This window comes from Aythya ferina, assembly GCF_964211825.1.
Source record: "Aythya ferina genome assembly, chromosome: 5".
Lineage (NCBI taxonomy): Eukaryota > Metazoa > Chordata > Aves > Anseriformes > Anatidae > Aythya > Aythya ferina.
In genome coordinates, this window is record NC_140301.1 from 6,083,324 (window position 1) to 6,108,752 (window position 25,429).

Consider the following 25,429-nt stretch of genomic DNA (forward strand, 5'->3'; position numbering starts at 1 on the left):
CAACCGTTAAACAACCAACAACCTATTGTAACGTTTAAGCTACAGTACACTAGCAGCTCTTAAGACCATGAAGTCTTATAAAGAAAAAACATACAAACAAACCACACACGTACAAAAAAACGATCCAATAACAATTAAAAAAAAAAATCCAAAATCCTTAACTTTTTTTCTAAAATGTGCACATTACTGCTGGTTATATTGTAAAGTGTCACACAATAAAATACAGTGGGATGGGAAAGGAAAAGTTTTTTTGTTTGATTAATACACAATTTAGTGTACGTTCCTTTAAAAAGATTTTGTCTATTCTTGATGTACTTGGCTGTGCATTTTTGTTTGTTGTTTTATAAGAAAACATCAGCAAACTCATGTGATCAATAGAAGACAGTCTGAAAAAAATACACTTATTCATCCTATCAATATGTTTGGATCTCCAAAAATTCTAATTTCCAGTAACAGATTTGTTGGCTAAGAAAGCTGTCACCATAACCTCCAACCGTGTTATGAGCTCATTACATATGCTATCACTGACGTCAGCAAATTAAATGTCATCCAGTGCAACAAAAAGAATGTTCCAACTAAAGTCACCCTTCACTCTCCAGTGAGCCCATCTAGAATATTTTTGATATATTGTTAAAAACAGAACTTTCCCTCAGTGAGCCACCCGAACATCATACGTTATTGTAACACAGAAGGTTATATAACATGGTATTTCCCCATTTTTAGTTTTCTTGTTTGCCTCTTACATAACCCCCCCGCCACCTCTCAGAGAGGCAGGGACACTTACTCAGGCCCAGGATGCTGTTGTCCTCACTGTCGTTCATGCCACATGAGTCTGGTGAATTTGATGTGTTATATGTTCCCTGTTCTCCATTCTGTAAGGGTCGAGGCAGTTTTCCTGGCAAAGTTTGGTATTTGCTGCCTTTCACAAGTGGCTTACTCTGCATTTTTTTTAGAGGATAGAGAAAAAGGCAAATCACTCATTGCATTTACAATCTAGTACACAATAGTCATTTATAAATTTAGAAAAAGTATTTTGAAGTTTGGCATGTTCCTTTTCACAGACATTTCAATTTAAATCTAATATTTAATATACCAATTTAAATCTAATAATCAGCTGCCATGATTTTCTAGCTAAGACCCAACCTTCTCTTCCCTCATCTTCTCCTTCCCTTTCAGCTATACCATATATTATATTAAACCATAATATATATATATTGAATATTACCTGGTTTGTCATGATTTTTTTGGCACCATATATAATAATTTATGCCTTTCAAGGCCCACTTTTGACAGTGCCAGAAATAAATTTAGTCATTTCTTAGCCCATTCTTTGCCCTGCCAAATTTTTCCTTCATATTTCATCAGAGTGTCTATGTTTTTGCCTTACAGTTGTATCTTGATGGAATTTAAGCCAAAAGTATTTGTGTAACTCAAATTTGGCCAGTCATATTTGCCCACCTCCATTAATCACTTTCAAAGAATCAAAAATGAGGATAGGCTACAGAAATGTAACTTCTGTAAGAATCAAGACCTCTCTGGATAACTAAGGTTACAATTGCTAAGTTGAAAAAAAAAAAAAAGTTGAACGCAAACTGCAAAGCATATAGTAAATACCAACTGTGTTGTACCTAACCACAATGTATATCTTGGATGTATGCTGGTTAAAAAGCATGGACTGACCTGTATTTTAGAGCTTACATATTCTATACAATTTCTGTCCACATCAGACTAAAATAGCCATACTTTAGGCCTGCAGCCTTACTTTTGCCTACACCTATGGTACACGTACATAGGACCAGTGGCATCAGAGAGATTACTTACGCTGGGAGGACCTTCCTCAAGCAACAGAGGTCACAAGAGGTGGTCCTCAAAGCCAGCATGCAGTATCTTGTATTGAAAGGGTACTGCTATGTAGGCTATGCTTAAAATAGAGAGTCCCTTCATCTTCCATGCATTCAATTTTACAGTTACCGACTAATTTGGAATCCTGCCCCTTGTACAAAGGTAGTTTAGAACCTGCATACAGATCTGACAGTTTTGGGCCTAACAAGATTTTCTGCAGCCAAAGTATGTATTGCACAGATGCCCTTGGCTACAGTTTTGGAAAGTTTGCGCTGAGACTTCATCAATACTGACTCCAGAGGAAAAGATGAAGGAGCCATGACTGGACAAAATATATATATATATATGTATCACAACTGTCAAAATTACAAGAATGGAGAGGCTTTTCTGGAAAAGCAATGAACCTGTAACTCCAATTGACATTGTGGGAGTGGTGTACATTCAATGTGTATTTTGAAATAAGCTCATACTGACAGATGACAGAAACAGAAAGGAGGTAAGGTAGGAAAATAATGTGCTGAAAATACGCAAAATGTATTTAGTGCACAGAAAAATACAGGATTCTCCTAATTAGTAACCCAATTTAAACAAAATTGTTTTGAAATACTTAGATAAAACTTTGTCTGTGACAGAATGATACATGAAATATTTAATTAGATAACCACTGGTTTATTCAATTTTTATTTCAAAGCCAAGAGGGATCTTTGTGATTCTATAATCATGGACCAGATTCCTGAATTTTGGGCACTGTGTGTCCCATCCCTGCTCCTGTTTTGGCAGTTACAGTGTGCCCCCACTAGCAACTAACATTACATGAGTGGAGAAACCATTTATTACTTTAATCAAATATTAGCACTGTATTTTCTGAAACTGACATTACACACCCAAACAGCTTGTTGATAAAGAAAACACACACACACAAATCCTTACCCCTACCCTTGTTCCCAAAGTTTGTCAAGTACATGAACTTTGCAAACATTTTGAAAGGGAAGATGAATACAAAATGAAAACAGCCATACCATCACAGCACATCACAGCAGATAAATGTTAGAAGAGTTTACAGTTAATATACCTCTTGTTCTACAACAGGCTGTACTGGTTTTCCTTCTACATACTACGGAGTTGCAGGGAGAATAATTTCAAAGTTTGATGGAAAAAAGCAACAGACAAATGTTAGTATTAACATACATACATCAATTATAGTGCGATTACTATAGTGACACTACTTAATGCATTGACAACATATTACAAGGTCTGTTATCTCTTCATTTTATAAAGTATTTAACCTTTAAATGTGTTTGTTCAAACCAGTTTACTAATTTTGTGCCCAGTTTAGGTTCTGTTGTGATCAAAGAGATTTTGCTATTTTTAGGCTTCTGGGTGGTCCCATGGCAGCCACATAACACTTAAAACGGTATGAAAACGTCTGATGTTAAAAGAGAATTTATGCAGTACTGTATGGATCCATCTGAAACCATGAAGAAGAGCCGTGAAAAATATAAGCATGGCTAGGTCAGAAACACCAGTATGTTTTATTTCATTTTTATTGTTGCTGGACACAATTGGAGTTTGAGTTTTGTGCAAACAACACCAGCAGCACAGGTTCTGCTGGACTCAGTGACAGGAGCAAAGTCTTGTGCTGTGTCAGCAAAACAAGTTTTCTGGGGCTTAGTTTTGGTTAAGTTGTGACTACTTCTTGTTTAAATATAGGGAGGTCTGGTCTCATTTATTTCACTAAGAAGCCTCATGCCTAAATTAGGGCATACAATTCAAATTCCTTGCTGAACTAGGGTCTCACTGACTAAAGTTCTGTCACATCCTTCATTTTTTCTATATGGACTCTGATTTGATAGATACAGCAGATTTGCAGCCTAAATGTGTAGGTGGAGCCTTATCATATCATAGAGACAAATAGATATTTTTTTTAAGACAAGATTAAGACACGAAAATAATTTAAAAGTTATGAAAAGAAAACAGACCTTCATAAATTACACACAGAATGAAATGTTAGCTGTCAAATGATCTGTCATGTGTGTGACCACAATCAAATGAGTGCAACATAAATTTCAAACATTTTATTTGGTCATGTAATCTAGTATTAAGCCTAGTTTTGGCATAGAAAATGTCAGTAATAGTCCTGTAAGTTACACGTACACATGCAGAAAAAAACTTCAGCGTACATAATGACAAATAAAACCTCTGGACCATAGCATAATGAGACTTGGTAAATTGGAAAGTCTTTACTCTGGAATGGAATGAAGCCTTGGAGTTAACAACAGTGCTACTGCTGTTTAACTAAGGCAGCATCACTACCATCTTCAAGAATGCCATTTATATCAGAAGTCAAAGTTAGGAAGTGGCATTCATATTTACGTGCAAACACTCAAAGGAATCCTATGTGAAAATGCACACCCAGTCCCAATGCTTCTTTTTAATACTTCCAGGTATGTTGTCTTAATATTTTAGCAGATTGGAAATCAAAGACATTTTTAAAACAGTAATCTATAAACAAAATCATACTGCAGTTCAACAAAATGACTTCTCATTATTTGCTGTGCTTCTGTCCTGGTTTCAGTTAGAACAGAGTTAATTTTCTTCCTAGTAGCTGGTAGAATGCTGTGTTTTGGCTTAGGATGAGAAGAGTGCTGATAACACCCCGATGTTTTAATTGTTGCAGAGCAGTGCTTACACCAAGCCAAGGACGTCTCAGCTTCTTGCTCTGTCCTGCCAATGGGCAGGCTGGGGGTGCAGTAAGAGCTGGGAGGGGACAGACCCAGGACAGGTGACCCAAACGAGCCAAAGGGGTATTCCATACCATCTGACATCATGCTAAACAATATATAGGGGTGGCTAGCCGGGGGGAGGGGGCCAGACTGCTCGGGGTTAGGCTGGGCATCAGTCAGCAGGTGGTGAGCAATTGCATTGTGCATCACTTGTTTGTACACATTATTATTAGTAGTACTATTATCATCATTGTATTATTATTATTATTGTTATTATTATTTTCCTATCTTATTAAACTGTCTTTATCTCAACTCACGGGCTTCACTTTCCATTTCTCTTCCCCGTCCCAGAGAGGGAGGGGAGAGAGTGAGCGAACGGCTGTGTGGTGTTTAGCTGCCGGCCGGGTTAAACCACGACAATTTCTCTTAAATATTTTTTTTTTCTCTTAGTTGAAAAGCTGAATTTGAGGATGTGTCAAATCATTTGTTTACTCTAAGATTAGCACTGGGGCCAAAAGATGAACCTGAACTATTATATCACTAGGGTTTTTTTTTTCCACATACGACATCAGTGGTGGTTAGGTTTACTATATCTGAAGCAAACAATATTTATACTTGACCTTTATCTTTTATTCTAGAGATTTAACGCCAGAAATTTTGAGTACAAATAAACCAACCTTTTCCAGGGATTCACTCTGCAAGTCTTCTAAACTACTTGATTTTTTTTTCTGTGGGACCCTTAAAATAATAACAGGCAAAAAAGGCATTGTAAATGCAACATAATATGCTTGTGTATGTCACAACGGTATCATGTGACAGCTATCATATATCACATAATATCTTCAAATAACAGATAATTCAGAACTAGGAGATTGTTTTTGTTTTGTTTCGTTTTGTTTTGTTTTTTAGCTTAAAATTCATAGTCCTGGGTTTAAAACATAGTACTCATGTAGACGATGTCAGAAACAGGAACATGGCCATGCTTATCAACAACAAAAGGCAATAAGGTCCAATATCCAGTTTTAAACCTTATATATATAAATGACTTTTTAAGATACCCGTAACAAGCAAAAGTAGACTTTAATAACTCTCTGCAAACACTGTGCAATATTAAGGGCTTTTTAAAAGATTTTAAAAATGGAAGGAGAAAACAGAATTATCAAAAAACATCTGGCTATATGTTGTATATTTCAGTTAGTGTTACCAATTCTTACCTATTTAGGATTTCCAAAGTTTCTTCTTGTGAAGGGGTTAGATTAGTTGAAGATACTGGAATGGTTCCACTTCAAATCAGAATAAAATATATTAAGTACTATAATACATATATCTTCTGATATATAAAATGACTAATTCATTTGTGTAGTCCAAACCTCATACAACTAAGCATTAAAAATTTACATTTGTAATTTACAAAATTACACTTCTTTCACAGCTTTGCAAGAACTTCTGGGTAGTTAAGAACAGGCAAGACTAGATAGCAACACTTAAATTAAATAATGTAGACTTAGGACAATCCCAATAAAAAGTGAGAAACAAAAGTCTTGCCTGATTTCTGTAGCTTTGTGTGGCACTGGAGATAACGTAGCTGGTGGCAATTCTCCTGAAGAGGCCTATGTAAAATAGAAGTTTTAAGCCTGTAACTCTAGTGTCTGAATCTGAAGTGCCCATAGCAATAGGCACAAAAATTCAGCCAGGGCAAAACCCTTGTCTACATTATCTTTGCTACTACAGAGAAACCAAGACAAACAACTCATATTTACATCAGAATGTGGTTCTAAAACATCTTTACTACATACCTCTGATTTAAATAGATCTCCTTGAGGATTGTTCAAAATATTCCATTTCCTTAAAGTTCCTTCAAGTTCCTCTTCATTGCCACCAGATAGAATTCTGTCTGAAGAGCCTGCAAGCATTAAAGATTAGAAGTAGAAAGGGAGAGAAACAAGTCAAAAAAAAAAAATATAACATTTAGGACCATATTCAGACAATCTAAATACTTCAGTCTCTACATTCCACTTCAGTCTTCATCTGACGCATCTAGTTTGGCAGCCTTTCCCACTTCCCAGCCCTCCTTAGTGCTCTGATTTACAAGTGAGCTGACAACAAATATAGTCATCTGCTGTTCTCTGTTCTCAGTAGCTGAGCTGCTTATGAGACAGCTTCTGAACTACTTTAATTCACAATTTGATGTTGTAAGGGAAATTCAAGTTGGTACCATTTTCCTTCTCACAGTTTATCACTTTATAGGATACATGTTAGACGTTGAATGTATCATAATGCAGTGCCCCATGCTCACTTTGAGGATGAACATGTAAACATACTTCATGGTTTTCTGGATATCCCAAACTGAAATATTCCAAATTCACTATTGAAGAAGATTTTTATTGTTGAATTGTCAAAGCTGAAATACTAAATTAAAGTCTGAATATTTAGTGCTCAGCAAACTTCCAGAGTATTTTGGATGAGAAATCTTCTGGAGGTATTTCATGCACGGGATTACATACAGGATATGGAAGAGCAGATATGCCATGACGGAGAAATTTAGACTGACATTTAAGTACTTTGATAAATCCCAATTTAAGTGATGGAGGTGCAATAGCTCTAGGCAGTTATGTAAAAGCATCAAATCTTATGTTTTAGCCTTCTCACTGTTGAGAAGAGAGACCTTTTAAAAAGTCATTTGACATGAGCTCGGTTATCATGCTGTTGAGCTAAAAACACTGTCAAAAAACTTGATACTGACCACTGGTCCTTCAGGATATGAAGTGAAACTTAGTGCTGATAACATCACAAACTATGGTTCCTGGTAGGCAGCCCCTCAGCACAAATTACTAAAACCATAAGAGCTACCTGTAGTGGCTCATGATAGTTCCTCTACATTTTATTCAGATATCAATAACTGTTTCAAGCTGATGTACTACTTTAATCCAAAACACATATTTTTTTTAGTGTACATGTTACCTATCATGACAAGTTAGTCCTCTATTGTTAATGTAACTTACTGGTCCCCTTTAGCAGAAAAAAGTGACACTTACAATGTAATGTGTTTCAGTCATGTAATTATTTCTTAACAGTTATATGAGACTGAAGATTTCAATCCATTGACCCTAATAAAACAACTTTTAAGCAGGGATTACACTTCAGAGGGAACATTTAAAACCTGCCTCTAGAAATAATATATATATATATATATATATTTTATTTTTTTTTTTTAAAGGAGAAATATTTATTGGTAATCTAACCATGAAATTCTCACAAAAACACAGACAAGGTAACAAGCTCATTGGGGCTATGAAGAAAATGGAGGCATCACAGCATGTACCTCTTTTATGGAGGATCTAAGTATACACTCCAGTTCTCACACAGGTTTGGGGTTTTTGTTTTAATATGCTGAGCATCACTAGTATTTTAGTTAATACTGTACGGAATGTCTACACTAGCATACACTAACTCCATCATACTCTCAGCAGTATCAACTCAATAATCCAGACCATCATGGCTTGCACCTTGCTTATGCACAAAAGCCTCCTCCAAAAGCATATCCCAACAAGGGGATGGTGCACCCTAATCTGTACAGCCAGCATGTGGTTTATACATATAATATTCTGTGCACCAAAGCAACCGTGGATTTCTAGTCATTCTCTCCAAACCAGAACCTGCCTAGTCAGCTGTGAGGAGTTTTCTTAGGGGAGGGAAAAGGGCAACAGAACTTAATATTTTCATTGCATCTCTTTCAGCAATATGTCAGAGACAAAGAAGAAAAAAGGTCCTCCTAACAGTAAGAGATCAGATTCCAGATTCCCTGTGATAAATGCAGTATAAAAAGCATGATGAAGGAAAACACTGCTTCCTTTAACTCTAGGTGGCTGGCTGGTGCTGATCATTACTGCCATTCCTGAATTGAACTGTGGTGTATGAAATCTGAATGTACAATCTAATTAATTATTTAAGGTTCACCATCCACTAAGGTCTCCTGGTTTCACTTTAAACTGTAAAAACTTGTCGTAGAAAATACCATACAAACTTAATACCTATCTGTATGCTTTAATTCATCTGCAGGAGGTGATTAATTAAACTGTCATTTTAATTTTGCATAACAGATTCTAGAACGGGATTTAGTGCAATTTAATAAAACTGCTGGAAACTTGTGCGTTTAACTAATTTGAATGAACTTTCTTAATTGTCCCTCCATCTACAGATTATGTCTCAGAATGAGCAGCATCCTGCTGTTTGCTCAGCCCTTTTCACCCTTTCTGCTCTAATTCCTTTTCATCAGATGTCTACAATCCATGTGCAACTGAGGGAATGACAACCAGCAGGAGGGAAAAATGAAGTATGGAGCTTTGGCCATGAAGGACTTAAGGCATGGGCCTACGCTAGGGAAGAGACTTACAGGAGTCCCATCAGCGAGGAGTGACAGCGCTGCATGAAGGTTCTAATAACACCATGGCACCAGCTGTCCACCCAGCCATCACTGCATGGATGTAGGAGTTCTGCAACCAAAGTTCCTGCCCTACTGCAACATATAGTAAAGCATTTTAAGGAAAGCAGTGCTGGCTTTGGATTGCCTTGGCACATAATGAGGTAGAACTGCAGGACTTCAGACCTGACTGATGAGCAGTTCACATAGCTGTACAACTAGAGCAGTGATCTCATCAGCCATCCTTACCAATCAAAATCTTTAATGGCACCATACATAGCAGAATATAGCACCAAAATTAGGCTCTACAGAGGAATTTACTATTAACTGACGTAGAAAGCATTTTAAGCATTTTAGGGTAAAATTTAGGGAGCTGAACATGAGATTCAGTCACAGAAGTCTCTCTGAATACTAATGTTGTAACTAAATCCTCAGGCAGATTTTTTTTTTTTTTTTTTTTTTACTGACTATAACATAAGAACCAAAAACAAAATTTCCACCAGCTACAGTCAAAACCACACAGGCCTACAAGCCTGCTCAAGGAATATTGTGGTTCTTTCTACTCTTTCAGCACCCCAGCATGATACAAATGTATATATAATGAACTATATAGTATTATACACGTAAATTCAACAGCCAACAAATAGTAGTTGTAGTACATGAAGTTTTTAAATGATCTGATACTAGGAAATTATTCACAAGACATTTTACCATGAGCTGCAATCATTATTTCCTTGACCCTTCTGTACTGGCTTAGCAATAGTGTTAACTCCTCTATTCGGCGGTCCTGTGAAAAGCAGAAAATGAAATCATATTAAAAATCCTGAATTTTTATACTACACTATTATGACACATTAATTTTTGTGATTTTGGCCTGGAAACAGAAAGATGGACTGGGATTTTCTCAACAACCCCAGCTTTCTTGGCCTTTATTCACAGGAGAAGAGCTCCAGCCCTCAGAATATCCTCATGGCCCTCCTGTGGACTTGCTCCAACAGCTCCACGTCTTTCTTGAGCTGAGAGCCACAGAGCTGAATATAGGACTCCGGGTGGGGTCTCACAAAAGCAGAATATTTTATTTTGTGAGACTATTGAAGGTAATGGCTCTATATTGAACATTTATTAACCTGTGAGTCAACTGACCACTAGTTTCCAAGGAAATGACCCTCCTTTCCCTGTCAGTATACCCAGATATTAGGACATAATCAACAGTATTTTGTTCCCTTCAAATTCAAAAAACTTATGGAGCCTTGTAACAATTTTGGAAAGAGATGTTGCTACATCTTTTATTTTCCAGATGTAAATTTTACCTTTCTGAGTGTGTAAAAACTAGAGATCGTTATGAGTTTCATTAATTTTCCCTAGAATTAACATTGCTCTGTCCAGATCCCCCACTTACTGAAGGAAGTTTTTAGGAATGCGTATTACTGGGTAAGTGATCATATGTAAATATGTCACCAAAAAAGAAAATCTTGTTGCCTGTTTATTATCATAAAACAAGAACTACAATTTCCTCAAGAACTAATCATGAATAAAACTTCTAAAAATAAGGAACACTTTATGTAATAAGTCAATGACATCTGAAGGCTTTGCACTTGAATTGTTCAATTGACAGACAAGCAGCGGAGGTGATGAGAGTCAAAAAACAGCAACAACAACAACAAACATATTTACAATTTAAATGTATCTAATTTCACTCTTCCTCTCCTTATTACTCCCCACACTCCTTTCGGCTTTTTAGCCCTTGTCTCTTTCAGACCTGATCCCTATTCTTAGAAGAGTTTAGTCTGAACCAAAGGCATTTTTTACTTTATTTTTCTATCACAATGTGAACTAGGGATACCAATGTATACTTCAGATCAAGTTTGGAAAATAAAGAACTGCCTAAGATGAGCACATCCTAGCACTTTCTAATAGCAGAAAACCAGAGATTCTGCTCGTTACAACCTTGGCTTTCTGTTCTGTATTGGGTGTATGGGCAAGGGTTTGGTAGTTGGGGGCTGCAGGAGTGGCTGCAGCCCATGGAGGAGCCCCTGGTGGAGCAGGTGGATGTGGCCTGGAGGACGCTGCGGCCCATGGAGAGCCCCCACAGGAGCAGGCCCCGGGTCAGAGCTGCAGCCCGTGGAGAGGAGCCCACGCAGGAGCAGGGCACATGGGGGGAGCTGCCACCCACCCGTGGGGGACCCATGCTGGAGCAGTTTGCTCCTGGGGGATGGATGGACCTCATGGTATGGACCCATGCTGGAGCAGTTCCTGAAGAGCTGCTGCCTGTGGACAGCCCCTGCAGGATCAGTGCAGGAAGGACGGCATCCTGAGGGAGAGACCCCATGGGGAGCAGGGGCAGAGAGGGACTGTGAAGAAGCAGCAGAGATGAAGCATCATTAGCCCCAATTGCCTGTTCCGCTGCACTACTCAAGGAGAAGAGGTGGAAGAGAAAGTCTGTGTGTGGGGGAAGGTGTCTTGAGTTTGTTTAATTTTAGTTTCTCTCTGCTCTAACTTGTTAATAACAGGTAATAAAGAATGGATTACATGTATCTCCCTATGCTGAGTCTTTTTTTCACCATGACAATAATTGTTGAGTGATCTCCCTGTCCTTATCTCAACTCTTGAGCCCTTTCCATATTATTTTCTCTCCCCTTCCTTTGAGGAGGGCGATTGAGAGCATGGTTGTGGTGGAGTTCAGCGGTCCAGCAGGGTGAAACCAACACATGCTCCCGTCTGGAATGTAATGTAACTAACGAGTTCTACTACAGGTTAGCAAGGTCAGACACAATTCCTACTTTATAAAAATAAACATTCTGTCACAGTCTCATGGCATTAATCCAAAAATCAGGGCGATATCATATGCTTGTGGAAAGCAGGCAATTCAGATCATTACAGAGATTCAAAACCAACATTTCATTTTTATGACGTAGAAAGAATGATGTTTTCTCACCTTTTCTTCATTTGCAGCCAATAAAGATTCCATTCCTATCTTCAACCGTTGAACTTCTTGATCTAAAAATGTTTTCAAAATGTTATGAGAAAAATATACTTGCTATATTTAGTGTAACTGATATCTGTTTTGTACTATACTCTCCATGTTCTTATAAATTACCAAAACCACGTCAGTGGCATGGCAAATTAAACTACATTTAATTTAAAGCTTTTCAACAGCTAACTATTAAAAGCATCACACAACACAAACAAGCTGGTTTTGTTTATAAGAGGCTACACAATGCTATTTCATATTCTAAAATTCAAGAAATAAAAATAAAAGAAACAGCGAAGCTTATTTTGCAAAAGATGAGAGCGTGTTTGCTGTTATACATTTATGGAAATAAATTTAAGTGTGATTGAAAATTAATTTTATTCCATCTGGGAAAAATATTCTCAAGCTTATGAGAATTAGTTCAAGGATATTCATGAGTCTTGAAAATGAAAAATAACAATAACCATTTTGATATTCTATAATGAGGAAAATTTGTAAAATACTTTTTTCTTAAAACAGCTCAGTATAAATAACTGAGTTAAAATCTGCATCAAGAGCTAATACATAACTGCCTCACACAAGATGGTGTTACAATATAGACTCAGAGGCTATTAAAAAATGATATAGTCAAAAACACCCAAAAAAACACATTTTCTGAAACATATGAGGTTGTTAATTACATCATCCGAACTTTGCTGAACCAAATCTTTCATTTTTTCTCTACATTATATTCTTAACAAGTCCTCTGGTACCAACTTGCACTAAAGCAAATCTAGATTATGGAGATAGAACCTGAAATAATTTATCTGCTGAAGCTGCCACTTCAGGAATTCATGCATTGACATTAGACCAGTCCCATTTGTTTCACAAAGGACTATGAAAAACAGATGTGCAGGCATGAAGTGAGAGAGAAGAAAGAGAATCAATACTGTAAAAGAGCATTTTAAAAGGTTTTATAACTAAATGTTGAATATACAATGCAATTTCTCAACTATTTGCAAAAACTGGAATTACTGTTTTCTAGTAGTGATTCTGAAAAATATACACCCTGTAATGATTACATTTTAAAACACGTAAATGAACTTTGCAAACATTTCTCTTGCAAAAGAGAACACTTAGTAATTCAAGACATGCATGGACACAGCCAAATCAAAAACTGAAGCCAGCAGACAGTGGGCAAGCAATTGGAAAAAAATTAAAAAGCCATTAGAAATCACAGTCCTAATGATTTCTGTTAAAAAATATTAGACTTCAAAAAGAACTGATGTCGAGGTATTTTTAAGCACACAAAGCAAACTTTACTTAGAATATTTATAACAACATCACATATAGAAACAGTTTTTTTTTTTTTCAGACCCAAATCCTTCCCTCTTTCTTTTCAATTTTGCAATAAGAAAAGTCATCTTTCCAGATATTGTATGGGTTTTACATATGTACAAATAAAAAGAGGTAAAGGTTAAGTTTTGGCTCTGTTAACCTTGACAATGTCCGTTTGAAGTCCAACTATCTGTTTTGTGAACCTCTGATTTATTTTCTGAAGTGAAATCTTACCAAAGAGGGCAAGTAACCGTCTGCTTGCTGCAAGCAATGAAAGCAATGTCTTATGTATATTACAATTAGACAGCCAAATCTAAACAAACATTGAATTACTGCTGCAGAATGCATTTGAGTTATAATTTGTGTGAAAGGAACAGTAAAATAAAGCCAAAAGTGAATTGCAAGGCTTACGTTTTTCTTTTAGCCTTCTCCTATAAACTTCCTCTACGGTGGTAAATGGTGAGAGTCAAAGTATACAGAAAAAGCACAGATTAGATAAAGTTTGCATTTTAACTAGAATATGCATTCTAGCATACTAGAAAGTACATTGACATTACTCTTCTACTTTATTTGAGAAGACCACCTAAAAATTTGATGAATCAGTATTTTTTTTCAGAAGCATTATTACTGCTGCATACTGTTTCTATTCAAATATAGTCTAAGTGGTTTCCTTGAAGTTAGCTTAAAGAATCTCTGTACAAGGTTTGATTCTTCTCCCACTGGAATCAGGGAGAGTTTTACCCATCTTCAGCATGAACGGGACCAGAAACATCACTGAATGTTGAAAGTTGCTGAACACTCTATTTATTGGTAATCAGCTATCTGTACCTTAAATACCATAAATTATTTGAGAATCTCATAGAAAATACAAAATCCTATTAGTAGGAGAGTTTGTCTACAAAACACTGCTGTTAGAGAAACTAATTTTCTAGTTAGACATGCAGTACTTTACATGCACAAGCTCTGCAAATGAGTTAAATTAGCACTAAGTACATGTTAAGGCTTTCCCGGAAAGGACTCACTTCTTCAGAATAAATAACAGTCAAAAGTACAGACTGTCCTCTTCAAGAAAAGAGGTGTCTGCATTAATTCCTGTAAGGAGACTCTTGTTAAGCCCTAATAAAGAGGCAGCACAAGTTACCTAAATTACCTCTTAGCAAAGGCTCTATTTGAAAGCATTAGTTAAAATACACAAAAAAGTTAGTGCAGCTGTCTGATACACTGTGGTAAACTATACACAAATGTTCCTGCACAGAGTCAATATTGTAGAAGAAGGTCACTAGTATCATAATGCTCTTGGCCCAGCAATTGACAGAAGCTCTAGGGAGTCAGTAGGTTCAGAGAACTGTGGCATGACTGGTTGGGACCAAAGTGTAAATGAACTGATTTAGCTGCTATTGATGTGTATCAAGCATACAGATTTAAAACAAATCTGCATTATAATCCTGAACAAATGAAAAGCGTGAATTAACAAATACATTTGAGAATGGTATGTCACTGAAACATTATATTTAACTACTACTGTCACTTTTTTTTCCTCTTAAAAAACATCAACTATAAAGGTTCTTCAATGAAATTTTGAAGGTAGACACAAAAAATATATTCATACTGAACAACAATGACTGTTTCAAATTATAAAGATAATCCCAGTAGGAAAAAAATCAGTACAATTCCCCTCCTCTTACCTCTTTCTGCAACTTCGCTATGTGATGAGGTCCTAGATAGTTGACTTTGTAAGCGTTCAATTTCTGCATCTTTGAGAGCTAATTGCTCCTGAAGCTGGGCTATCTCTGCCTGAAAGAGAGTAAAAGAAATTCAGAATAACATTGTCACAGATTGTCTGTGATTCTTCCCCATGAACTAGAAGATTTCTAAGCATAACACTTTATTTTGAATGATGTCCTGTTCCCACTTTGGGACATAACACTACAACAATTTTATGCATTTCATGGTATTGCTATCCTATTCCTTTTACACTCACTTTAACAGCTCACTTTTTACAAAAATTAGTTCTCAGAGAAGAGAGTTTGAGAAAGACAAGATTTTCAACAATTTGTATAGGTAAAGAAACTTTAGAAAGCTCTCAGCACTACAATGCTGACCATTCAATAATGACTACAATAGGGCAACTCCTGAGTTTTTGCATGAAGACCACTGTAAAATAGCAAAGCATTTTAAATATATACATATATACACACACGCATACAGCAATTATCGTAAAAGGAAAGCATGCCATGAAAGAAGTGATTGTCCAGCTTGAAACACAGTGACTCATCTCTTTTTGCTATTTATGAGAAAAACTGTCAACAACATGCTTTACTAAGTTAGTAACTTCATTACGATTTTCTTTAGCACCCTTAAAGTGCTTATAGTTAATCCTCTCCACTTCAAGCACACAAAACTTCCTTACAACTTAAAAAAAATAAGTAATGTGTGACCAGTTTATCAACATATTAAAATAAAGGGGGAAAAACACAAAGCACCAAACAGTAGATGAACAAGATAAAAGATCGACCAGTTTATTCTAATGTACAAACTTATCTTTTAACCAGGAAGCAAACGGATGGCAGCAAGAGTTTACTACTCTGCCTGCAATTCCTCATGGGGTAGAGGAATCTGCCTTGCTGCATCTCTGAAGGGCTCGTACACTTCCCAGTGACTAATGTGCTTTTTATATCCAGTCATGGAAATATTCCAATTTCTCATCTAAGACACTGGAGCAACAGGAAGACAGAGCTTCAGGCCTCTTAATACTAGATTTGGATTTGCCTCTGCTCATCTATTTGATCTCATAGTACTCTTAAATGCTCTCCTTTCCTTTTAATTTCTCATTCCTGTTATCTCTGCAATTACTTTTTTTTCTTCTTCTCTCTTTCCCTCTATTTTTCTTCCTTTCTCTTTCTGTATCTTCTCTCACACATTTTACTATTCTCTCATTTTCATTTTGCTTCTACCCTTTCCATAATCTTTATCTATCTTGGCAGCTGGCCACATACTGCTTAACAAAATATTTTCCCAAAGGCTGTTCATTGCTGCCACGTCAGAGAAAACATTTTCATGGAAATAAGAGCTTTTAACTTAATAGAAAAAAATATGATAGCAAAATTTCAATATTCATCTAAGAATTCTCTAAAAAAATGTTAATACAGAGAACAACTATCTGTCATATCTGGATCAAGGTATCAAGGATTACAAAGAAAACTCAGTTTAATAATTTGAAATGTTTTTTTTTTGTTGGTTTTTTTTTTTTTTTTAAGATCCAACCACAACTCGAAAAAAGTCAATCATTTATATAAAGTGATTATAACACCACACATATGAAAGCAAAGATGTGATTACAGAACAGAAAAGTGCTCCTCAACAGGGAAAATAGTAAGCACCTTTTAATCTAGTGGGAAAGGGCTAAAAATTTAAATTAGAAATAAAGTGCAAGTGTTTAATGATGACAACGTTCAACCAGAAAAATAAATTACAAGCAAAAATGACCAAATGTGTCATATGTTGAGTTATTCCAGATGAAAATCCGACAGCCTTCCAGGAGTTAAGGTCAACCCAGGGGTAAAACAGATACGCTCTTTGATACTGACGTGAAGACAGAGTAGATGATCTAATAGTGTATTTTGGGCTTAACCTCTGTTAAAATAAATTCCATAGTAAGTCAACACCCATCCAACTTTGCATGTCTCTTCTCTTCAGTCTAGAAAGCACGTTCCACAGAGGCTTGTTACCATTATACAAATAAAAGACAGAAAATCTTCAAGAGAGGCTCCTTCCCAGAACAATTCTTTTGTTAGATGAAATGCCTCTTTTTTATTTTTTTATTTTTTTTAAGAAGAAATACAAAAATTAGGAATGGCAGGGTGGGAACAGAAAGCATAAAAAGAATCTACAAAAACTGTAGTCCAAAATACTTATTACAAAGTTGCTTCAAGAAAAAACAGACTACACTAGGCATTGACACAAGGCAATCGTAACAGAAGTAAATACTGATGAGAAGTATGTTTGCCAGTGTCTAGCTGCAGTAAGCCTGTCATTAGCAAGTGTTAAGTATTCTGCTTACTTTAGTTGCTTTTAATTTCCACTCGTATTGATTTCTTTCATTTTCCAGTTCCTCCACTTTAATTTTGAGGTGTCTAAGTTCCTGTAGCAAACCCTGCAAGGAAGAACAACTACAAGTAAGATTACTCAGGAAGATATTAATTTTCCATGGTTATGCATTCAAGATCATGCAAGAATTATGCAGTAATGAACACTGAACCATCACATACAGAAGTTGTGGCCTAGTTTGAGCAGACAAAAACTATTTTTAATTGAGAGATTATTATAAGGAACAGTTTCTCAAACACGATACCTGAAATTATGCACAAATTTCTTAGTCATAGTAAGGAAGACATCTGACTTTAGGAATCCCTGTGAATCTCAGTGAAAAATTAACGAAAAAATCTACATCTACAGTCTCATACAGCATTAACGATTGTTTTTTATTTGTTTTCACTACCACCAGAAAGCAGGCAGAAAAATGGGAAGTACTGACAGATTACTGACTTTCATTAAAGCAACATTTGTCCCTCCAAACAAGTGTTTAAGCTACTTACCAAGAAAAATAACTCAGACTAAGTGATATTCAGTTATAGGCCTTTAATACCACACACATAGAGTCAAATATGACTAGCAATATGTTACTTTCAGCATTGATTTTTGCAACTTTGCAAACAGGGTTGATGCAGCATAGAGTTGCAGCCACCTCTGGCTATTCCTCTGACAATGTTGTCCCTTAAATGTCCTTTCTCCCTTTCCTTCATAGAGCCAAATCTTAATGCTTATTCTTGAGGACAATACCAATAAGTTCTTGATAGAACTCTGATGAGACCAAATGTCTTAAAATGAACTGAGGAACATAAAATATTGGAAGCATAACCCAGTTTTGGAGTCCTGTATAGTACATACATTAAACAACCATACTAGTATCTCAGATAAAATGAATACTTATTAGAAAATGTTTTATACCTGTGTTAAGCTTTTAAGATATTCAGGAATTAATTATCATCTGTGTTCAAAGGACTGGTTAGGGTGTCATTGTTGTGAGAAAAATTAGCCAACTACCAAACCATGCTACCATGCTGCATATCAAACAAATTTCAACTAAGAAAACAAGGGAAAAAAAAAAAAAAAAAAAGGAAAAAGGAGGAAAAAAAGCCCCACACCAGCACTAGACCTATGAGTAAAAAGCAAATCATGTAATACCTGAGAGAGGTGATTGGTTCTTCTGGATATCTGTGCTGTAGGACATAGATATCAAGACTGACCAAATTTGTCCCAGTGACCAGGGGAGAAAAGTGGGGGGAATAAACTGTCTGTTGTCTTTTTTGTTTCTTTGGTTGTTTTATTTTTTTTTCTTCCCTATTTGTTTGTTGTAATTTTTGCAACCACCTCTCTCTTACTCATGAGAGTCACAGCGATTAATGCCAACAATTCACAACACAGCCCTGGTTAGTGGAATTTAGTTTCTGCAAGAGAAGAGTCAATACACAAGCTTCTGCTAAGGTGTACTTCTCGTACATCACACTGAGAGCAATTCTTCTGGCTGAGAGTCTCTATCACTGATCTTGGACTAGAGTGAGGGCCATTAGGTGTCACATCTGGTTTCCTATCTTGAGACTTTCTTTCTTGGATTCTACTATTAATTTCCAGCTGCAGTCTACACATCTGCTCCTGGAGCTCACTTATCAGGTTCACTACCGACTGAAAACATGGAGAAAAAAAAAAAAAAAAGACAGGTGAGAAAGAAAATGAAGACAATATGCAAAGAAAATATTTCTACAGTTGTAGCACAGAGAAATACAGGGAGCATATCAAACTATAGAGACAATGTGTTTTCCTTCTGTTATAGGTAAATAGCCATAAATTTGGAATATCGTGCAGAGCACTGTAGTTCCGTAGAACAGAATCTATGTTCCAGACTAATTCATGATTCCAATCCTGATACAAAGATCAGAATTTGGGCCCACATTTTCAGTAAATTATCCAGTCAGATGAAGTCAGATTTTAGGAAAAAAAATGGAACATATTTTGATATGCTGGCTGAGAGGCAGCCTTTTGCTGAAATTGATTTTGTTACACAGAGAAATCATCCACTAGGGAAAAAAAAAAAAAAAAGCCAGCTGAGGCCATAATCTACTCTTTCCCAATCTATAAACAAAATTTACTAGTAAAATCACTCTATTTCCAAGTTTAGCAAGGGTCAGAAAAATACTCCATTACCTAGCTTGAAAGCTAGGCAGTATCTGGACCCTGAGAAACAGTTAAGCAACATGGAGAAATCAAAGAATACCACAGAAGCAATGGCCTTAAAGTATACTGATTTGCTGGCTAGCTTCTCTGAAGCAATCAGTGATACACAAACACACAGACACACACACACACAATCCAGTTAAAGAAAGCAAGCCAAATACAACTATTAAAATCTATATAAAATTCACTTAAATTGCCCAATTCAGCAGCAAATAGTGCTGGGTATTTTATCAGATATTACAAGTTTGGAGGGCTTTTCTCTGAATTTTCATGCACATTAACAACATATGTTTTGTGACTTCTCAGTTTTAACCAAGAGAAATAAATTGCATGAGATTAATCCAACTCCCAAGGGAGCGAAAAAGTTTTTAATGGACAGAAGACCAGATGACAAAAGCACACATACTTATTTTTATTCTTCCTTACAATGAATAAGAGTCCTTCTGTAATCCCAGCTCTCTGCTGATTCAATAAAGCTGCTTGCTCAGTGCTAGGGAACGGCTATGGCGAGGACAGGACACTGTTCCAACCAGGAGACTATTTCAGACAACCAATCTCAAACTGCACCAGCACCCACAGGCAAGCCCAAATATTCACAAAGATTCTCTTTCAAAAGCTTACACCAGTTAGCTAAAAGAGATTCACATCAGTTAAGTATTTTTCAAGTACAGTGTGCTTATGATAAAATTCAGAATAGCAGCTGCATATATTTCCCTTTGTACCAATCACTCTGAATCAGGCTCACAATGTCTGATGCTCATCCTTTTACATCCAACAAACTTTTTAGACATATAAACGACAATTAGCTCCTTAAACAATCAAAAAATTTAGAAAGTGTACTGTGCCTCAGTATACCAGCTCTCTAATATAAAGTCTTTTTTTATGCTGAAATATTTTGCCAGAGCTGTACAGCTAAGAGAAAGATAGCTTCCTTCAGTATCAGCTCACCTAAGTGAAATCGTCTCTTTCGTATATTCAGTGTCTACATTTCCCACTCCACAGCAACACAGTGGGACTCTGGTGAGGGGAACATCCCTGTTGCTAACTCTTCCTCTTATAAGAGAACTGCAAAGAACACTCATCAAACTTGCTTGTATAATTTAGATGCTACCCACACCCCCTCCACCTTCCATGCTTTGATTTTGTTTCTTTTTTACCATCATCTCCACAATCAGATACCTCTCTGAGCAGTACCAACTGGCAAGTGGAATCCTCAGGACACATGCCCATCTGCCTTGCTTTCTTTTAAGTACCACGATACTAGTCTGTGCTTGTCTTTGACACAGAACACTGCTAAACCATATGAGGTTGTAAAGAAGCACTTGTTAAATAAGATACACAGACTCGCAGTGGCTCCAGTTGCAGCAGTGTGGGAGAGTTCAGAACCACTATTGCTGCTGCCTTGTAATTCTTTCTCTTCTGAGTCATATCAAAAAAAACAAAAAAACAAAACAAAAAAAAAAAAAACACACACAATGGGAAACACTGCATCCAACATACTTCCCTCAGGGAAGACCTGACTGCACAGAAACGACAGAAATCCTTACCTCTGTGAAGGGTAAGATAGGTCTATGGAAGAGTAAAAGATGAACTCCAGATGCAATATATGCCTCTACAGTTGTTTCCAGTTTCAAGATGGAAAAAGGCTTTTAATTTCTGAGATTCTTTCACAGCATGAAAATTTATTGACACTAAAATACCCTGGCTTGGATTTGACTCAGGTGAGACGGCACACCCAAATCCCCAGAGCTGTGCTGTACAGAAGACCAGAAGGGGTATTTGGCTCACTGACTCACGTTCCTCTGAAATGGCAAGTAACTGTGTAGTAGATATTTAATTCAAAAGTACCCACAAAACACTTTTCAAAAGCTTATAGCAAACTTCAGATCATCAGTACGGAAAAGCAAAAATCACCGAACTTATATGACAGAAAATAAAAAGTAGGAGAGAACAAAGGCTGTTAAGCAAGCTGAAATGGACAATTATTTCTGCAGCCCCCTGATGGTGACAGAAAGTCTCTTTTGTCTATGTTTGGGTAAAACAGGCATCTGGGCTGCAGCTAAGCACTTAGTAATGACTTGGCAATGTTGCTTTCTCATAATTCGTTGCATTGAGAAAAGATGTTTATAAAATTTCTAAGGCTTCTCAGGTAAGAGAAAAGCTACACAAATACCCTTGGGTGAGATTTCAAAACCCTTCACAGCATCATCACTGCAGCAAACAGAGCAGTACTTATTCCACAAAAAGGGAATTAAAGTGACAAAGGCAAGAATGAGACCATCCGTTTACAAGCAGCCATTCTTCTGGCTCCTGTATCATATGTATAAATAAATGGCACTATAAATGTAGCATGTGCTTTTGAAAAGCCAAAGACAAGTGGCATTCAGTCTGAAATTAATACCTTTGAGAGGAGGTTAGAGAAACTCTTTACTGCTAACTAAAACTAAATCTAAAGCACAGCTGCACAAGATAAAGTGATATGTATCTGACAGATTAAGATTCACTCATATTTAGAAGGATATCTTAATTTGCTTTGTTTCTCCCCAACCCAATGAGAGAAATTCTGCAGATAAATTCTACGTGACTGGAAACAGCTGCTGTGAAATGAGCTGACACAAAATTAGACTACAAACGAAGTATGTTTTAGCTGACTTATTCTGCAATTTCACATCTCATTTTAAATTTTTTTGAACCCATTATAGTTGACCCTGCCATTTCTAAATATAATGAATTATAATTAAGAGGCTGTTTAAAATAGTTTAACAACTAGAGGATGCCTCTGTAACACATGCCATGGTGAAAACTGAGGACTGTTCTGATAGTAGCAAAACTATCAAATCACTGTCCTGCTCAACTCTGTCAATCCTAAAAGTCTTGAATTGGCCAACTGCAGTATAAGTTATAGAAAGGCTCTAGCTCTGTCACTCACAGCTTTGTTCCATTTGTGTAAAACTATTAATTGCAATTTCATTTGACATATTAGACACTGTAACAGCATGTTGTAGTAGCCACGGCATTCAGATATACAATTACAGTGAGATTAATTTCATTCAGTCATTGTCAGTTTGGAGAGTGGCCTCCCTTTGAAGCAGTTACATTACCACAGTACAGTAGCGTATGTGTACACAAGCAAACAGTCTACCTTCAGTTTGCTCTTAAAAGTGGATTATTCACTAAAAAGATGTAGTCAGGCAGTGGAAGCTAGCAATTTTGGAAGACAAAGGTATTGCCAAATTTGAGCAGCATTTGTTGTCCAATAGTATAAAGAAAATATGTTAATAAATTTCATTGTGATGTTTGAAATTGCGTTTGTATTGAGAATTAATAAAAACTATAGTAAAAGGAACTGAAGTAGGGTTAAGGCTTTACAATTCAAGTAAGCATTCAATTTGATTGAAAGCAACCCCCTGATTATCTTGACAAATTAGATTAAGATTTATTCAGAACAATCGGAAATAAATAAGTGTCTTAGCAAGCAAACTGAAAACACTCTTTATTTCCCACAGCTTTAGGTACAACATCCCTTTTCCTTGCTCTGTATGGATAGGTTTGCAACTTCCAACAGGCCAGAAATCTAATCACATCTTGGGGTAATTAATAATTCAGGGCACACTTAACACAATGATTCTCAACTTTTCCATCAGATTAGAATCCTTTTCCATCTCAGTGGGGCATTTCCTATCACTTAGCAATACAACAAGGGCTTCCAGACCAATAGAGCTTTTCCTTTGAAGCGAGCCACACACCTTGCCGCAGCAGCAGCAGAATTTCACAGGTCACAGTCACCCTCATTACAGGCCCAGACCTAATCAGCACGTGAAATTACTGTCGGTCCAAATGCACTCAGAAGCTTTATTGCTTTCCAAGAGTCAGGCTGACTGTGCATGTCTTGGAATAATTCAAGCAGCTTCTTCCTGGTATTCACCATGCAATGGGAAGTCTAAAGGCCTCTTAGGAAGACTACAGCTGGGAACAGGCTCCCACCTGTAGCAATTACATGTTGCACAGACCTGTTTAGGTTTTCAAGGCAGTACGAGACTGCTTAGGCTTTCTGTACACAAGACGCTGACAATTATGGGTGAGAGAGCATGAGAAGGCTACAGGTGGTAAAACAGCAGCAGCTGGTACCACTGACTTGCAACCTCTGCCAGAAAATGCTCTCTCTAAGCTATCTTTTCATCTCTAAAGAAAACTTCAGAGGACAAATAAGTCAAAAAATGAACACACCCTAAACTTATCATGTCACTGCAAGTAAATTACCTAGGCATAGTTATCAAATATTCCACTATCAACAATATGGAGAACAGTTTTCTAACACTGGCTGGATTTCAGTTTCTCCTAAGTCAACAGGAACATAAAGTCTTTTTTTTTTTAGTCAACAAAGTATAAATCTTGACTCAAGCCACAGCCCTATTAATCCTCCCCTGCTAGGTAACCCTCCCAGGCTAGGCGGTCCCCTTGCAAGACCACTGGGTAGACATACAACACTTCATCTGAATGCCTGTCTTCCATAATCCCTTTCTTCTCTGTTTCCCACCTGCTGCTTGCTACCATAGAATTTTCTGTGGGACTGTACCCAGTAAAGCAAATGGATGTTGTTCATATTATTCCCCATTTCATATTCTCTTCCTTAACTAATACTGTAAAAATCAAAGCTCCTTTGATGTGCAGAACACTACACATCTAAGGGGAGAAAGGATGAGAATCACCTCCAATGCAAGTGTTTTTTTTCCTACTATTTATTATGTCACCACAAGGGAAAAGGTCCACGTGAAGAAAATGCTCTTTCTCTTGCCTCTCCCTGAATGAATTAAAGTCACTGAGGGTCTCTGCTTACAAATGTCTGTAGCATCCCTGATACTGCTGAGCTTACAGTATTTCTCTGTCATAAAACAAGGAAACAAGCTCGGTAGGCTTCAAACATCCATGCCAGTACAGCTTCCCTTTCCTGGAAAGGAAAGGGTTACCAGAAAGACAGTATGCTGCTGAAAGGGACTTTGTGTCTTGATTAAAGCCAAACAGCAACCTTTGAAGCATAATGAGAGAGAGGAAAAGAAACCACATCCCAAAAATGCATAACCATATTCCTCACTGAATTCACAGGGCCAATGACAGACTGTGCTGTAAATATGCAAGATCCCATTGCATGCTGATTTCAGCTCAAAAACTCAGGTGTATGACAGCATACTACAGACACAGATAGGAAAAAAAAATAAAAAAGAAAACAATCTAAAGAAACTCACCTCAGCTTTGTTTTGTTTCTCTTCATATTCACTCTGTTCCTTCTCCATACCAACCAGCTTAATTTTCAGGTCTGAAACTTCAGCCATTAGATCCAATTTCTGAGTCTCTAGTGATGTTCGACTTAGCAGCTCCTGAAAGCAAAGCAGAAAATTTTCCTGAGTTATTTTTATTTGAACACTGACAGAATGCTGCATGATTTGCTGACAGTTCCATACATAGGTGTCTACCCCTTTGTTTATGTTTTCAATACAAAAGCAAAATGATTCTTTTCTTCAAAAGCCACATTCACTATTACTTTACTGTGCAAAAAGCATTTAATGCTGAAAGATAGATTTAACACAGTCATTCACTGCAGGCAGAAAAAGTAACTCAAAAAGTACGGAGTGATTGGCAAATTCATGTGAAAGCAAATTTATTTACCTCTCTTTATGTTGCCTATACTTTGAACTGTTTGAACTGCATGTTTCGAGTTCTGCAGCTATTTTCACCTACACATTCTCCTGTGTTAATCACTAAACCACTGTCCTCTTCCCCACTTCAATAAAATGTCTGGCACAGTGTTTATCCTTGCACAAGACATGAGATCAGAAAACAACACTAAGGCTGAACACACACAAACCT

The 25,429-nt window shown here is 36.8% G+C and overlaps 1 protein-coding gene across 14 annotated transcripts in view; it reads right to left on the bottom strand.

The window, feature by feature from the left end:
• The window catches only part of PPFIBP2 (PPFIA binding protein 2), a 115,278-nt gene that overhangs the window by 11,865 nt on the left and 77,984 nt on the right, over positions 1-25,429 (bottom strand). For 9 of the 14 annotated variants that reach the window (XM_084521951.1, XM_084521952.1, XM_084521941.1 and 6 more), the window contains 12 exons: positions 24,808-24,939; positions 17,334-17,426; positions 14,959-15,067; positions 13,685-13,717; positions 11,921-11,982; positions 9,697-9,772; positions 6,362-6,468; positions 6,111-6,175; positions 5,780-5,848; positions 5,243-5,303; positions 2,915-2,956; positions 785-938 (listed from right to left, as the gene is read on the bottom strand). In XM_084521951.1, coding sequence (XP_084378077.1) covers positions 785-938; positions 2,915-2,956; positions 5,243-5,303; positions 5,780-5,848; positions 6,111-6,175; positions 6,362-6,468; positions 9,697-9,772; positions 11,921-11,982; positions 13,685-13,717; positions 14,959-15,067; positions 17,334-17,426; positions 24,808-24,939 — 1,003 coding nt within the window. The remainder of the gene's footprint in view (positions 1-784; positions 939-2,914; positions 2,957-5,242; positions 5,304-5,779; positions 5,849-6,110; positions 6,176-6,361; positions 6,469-9,696; positions 9,773-11,920; positions 11,983-13,684; positions 13,718-14,958; positions 15,068-17,333; positions 17,427-24,807; positions 24,940-25,429) is intronic. The other 5 variants (XM_084521953.1, XM_084521947.1, XM_084521954.1 and 2 more) reach the window with 2 other exon arrangements.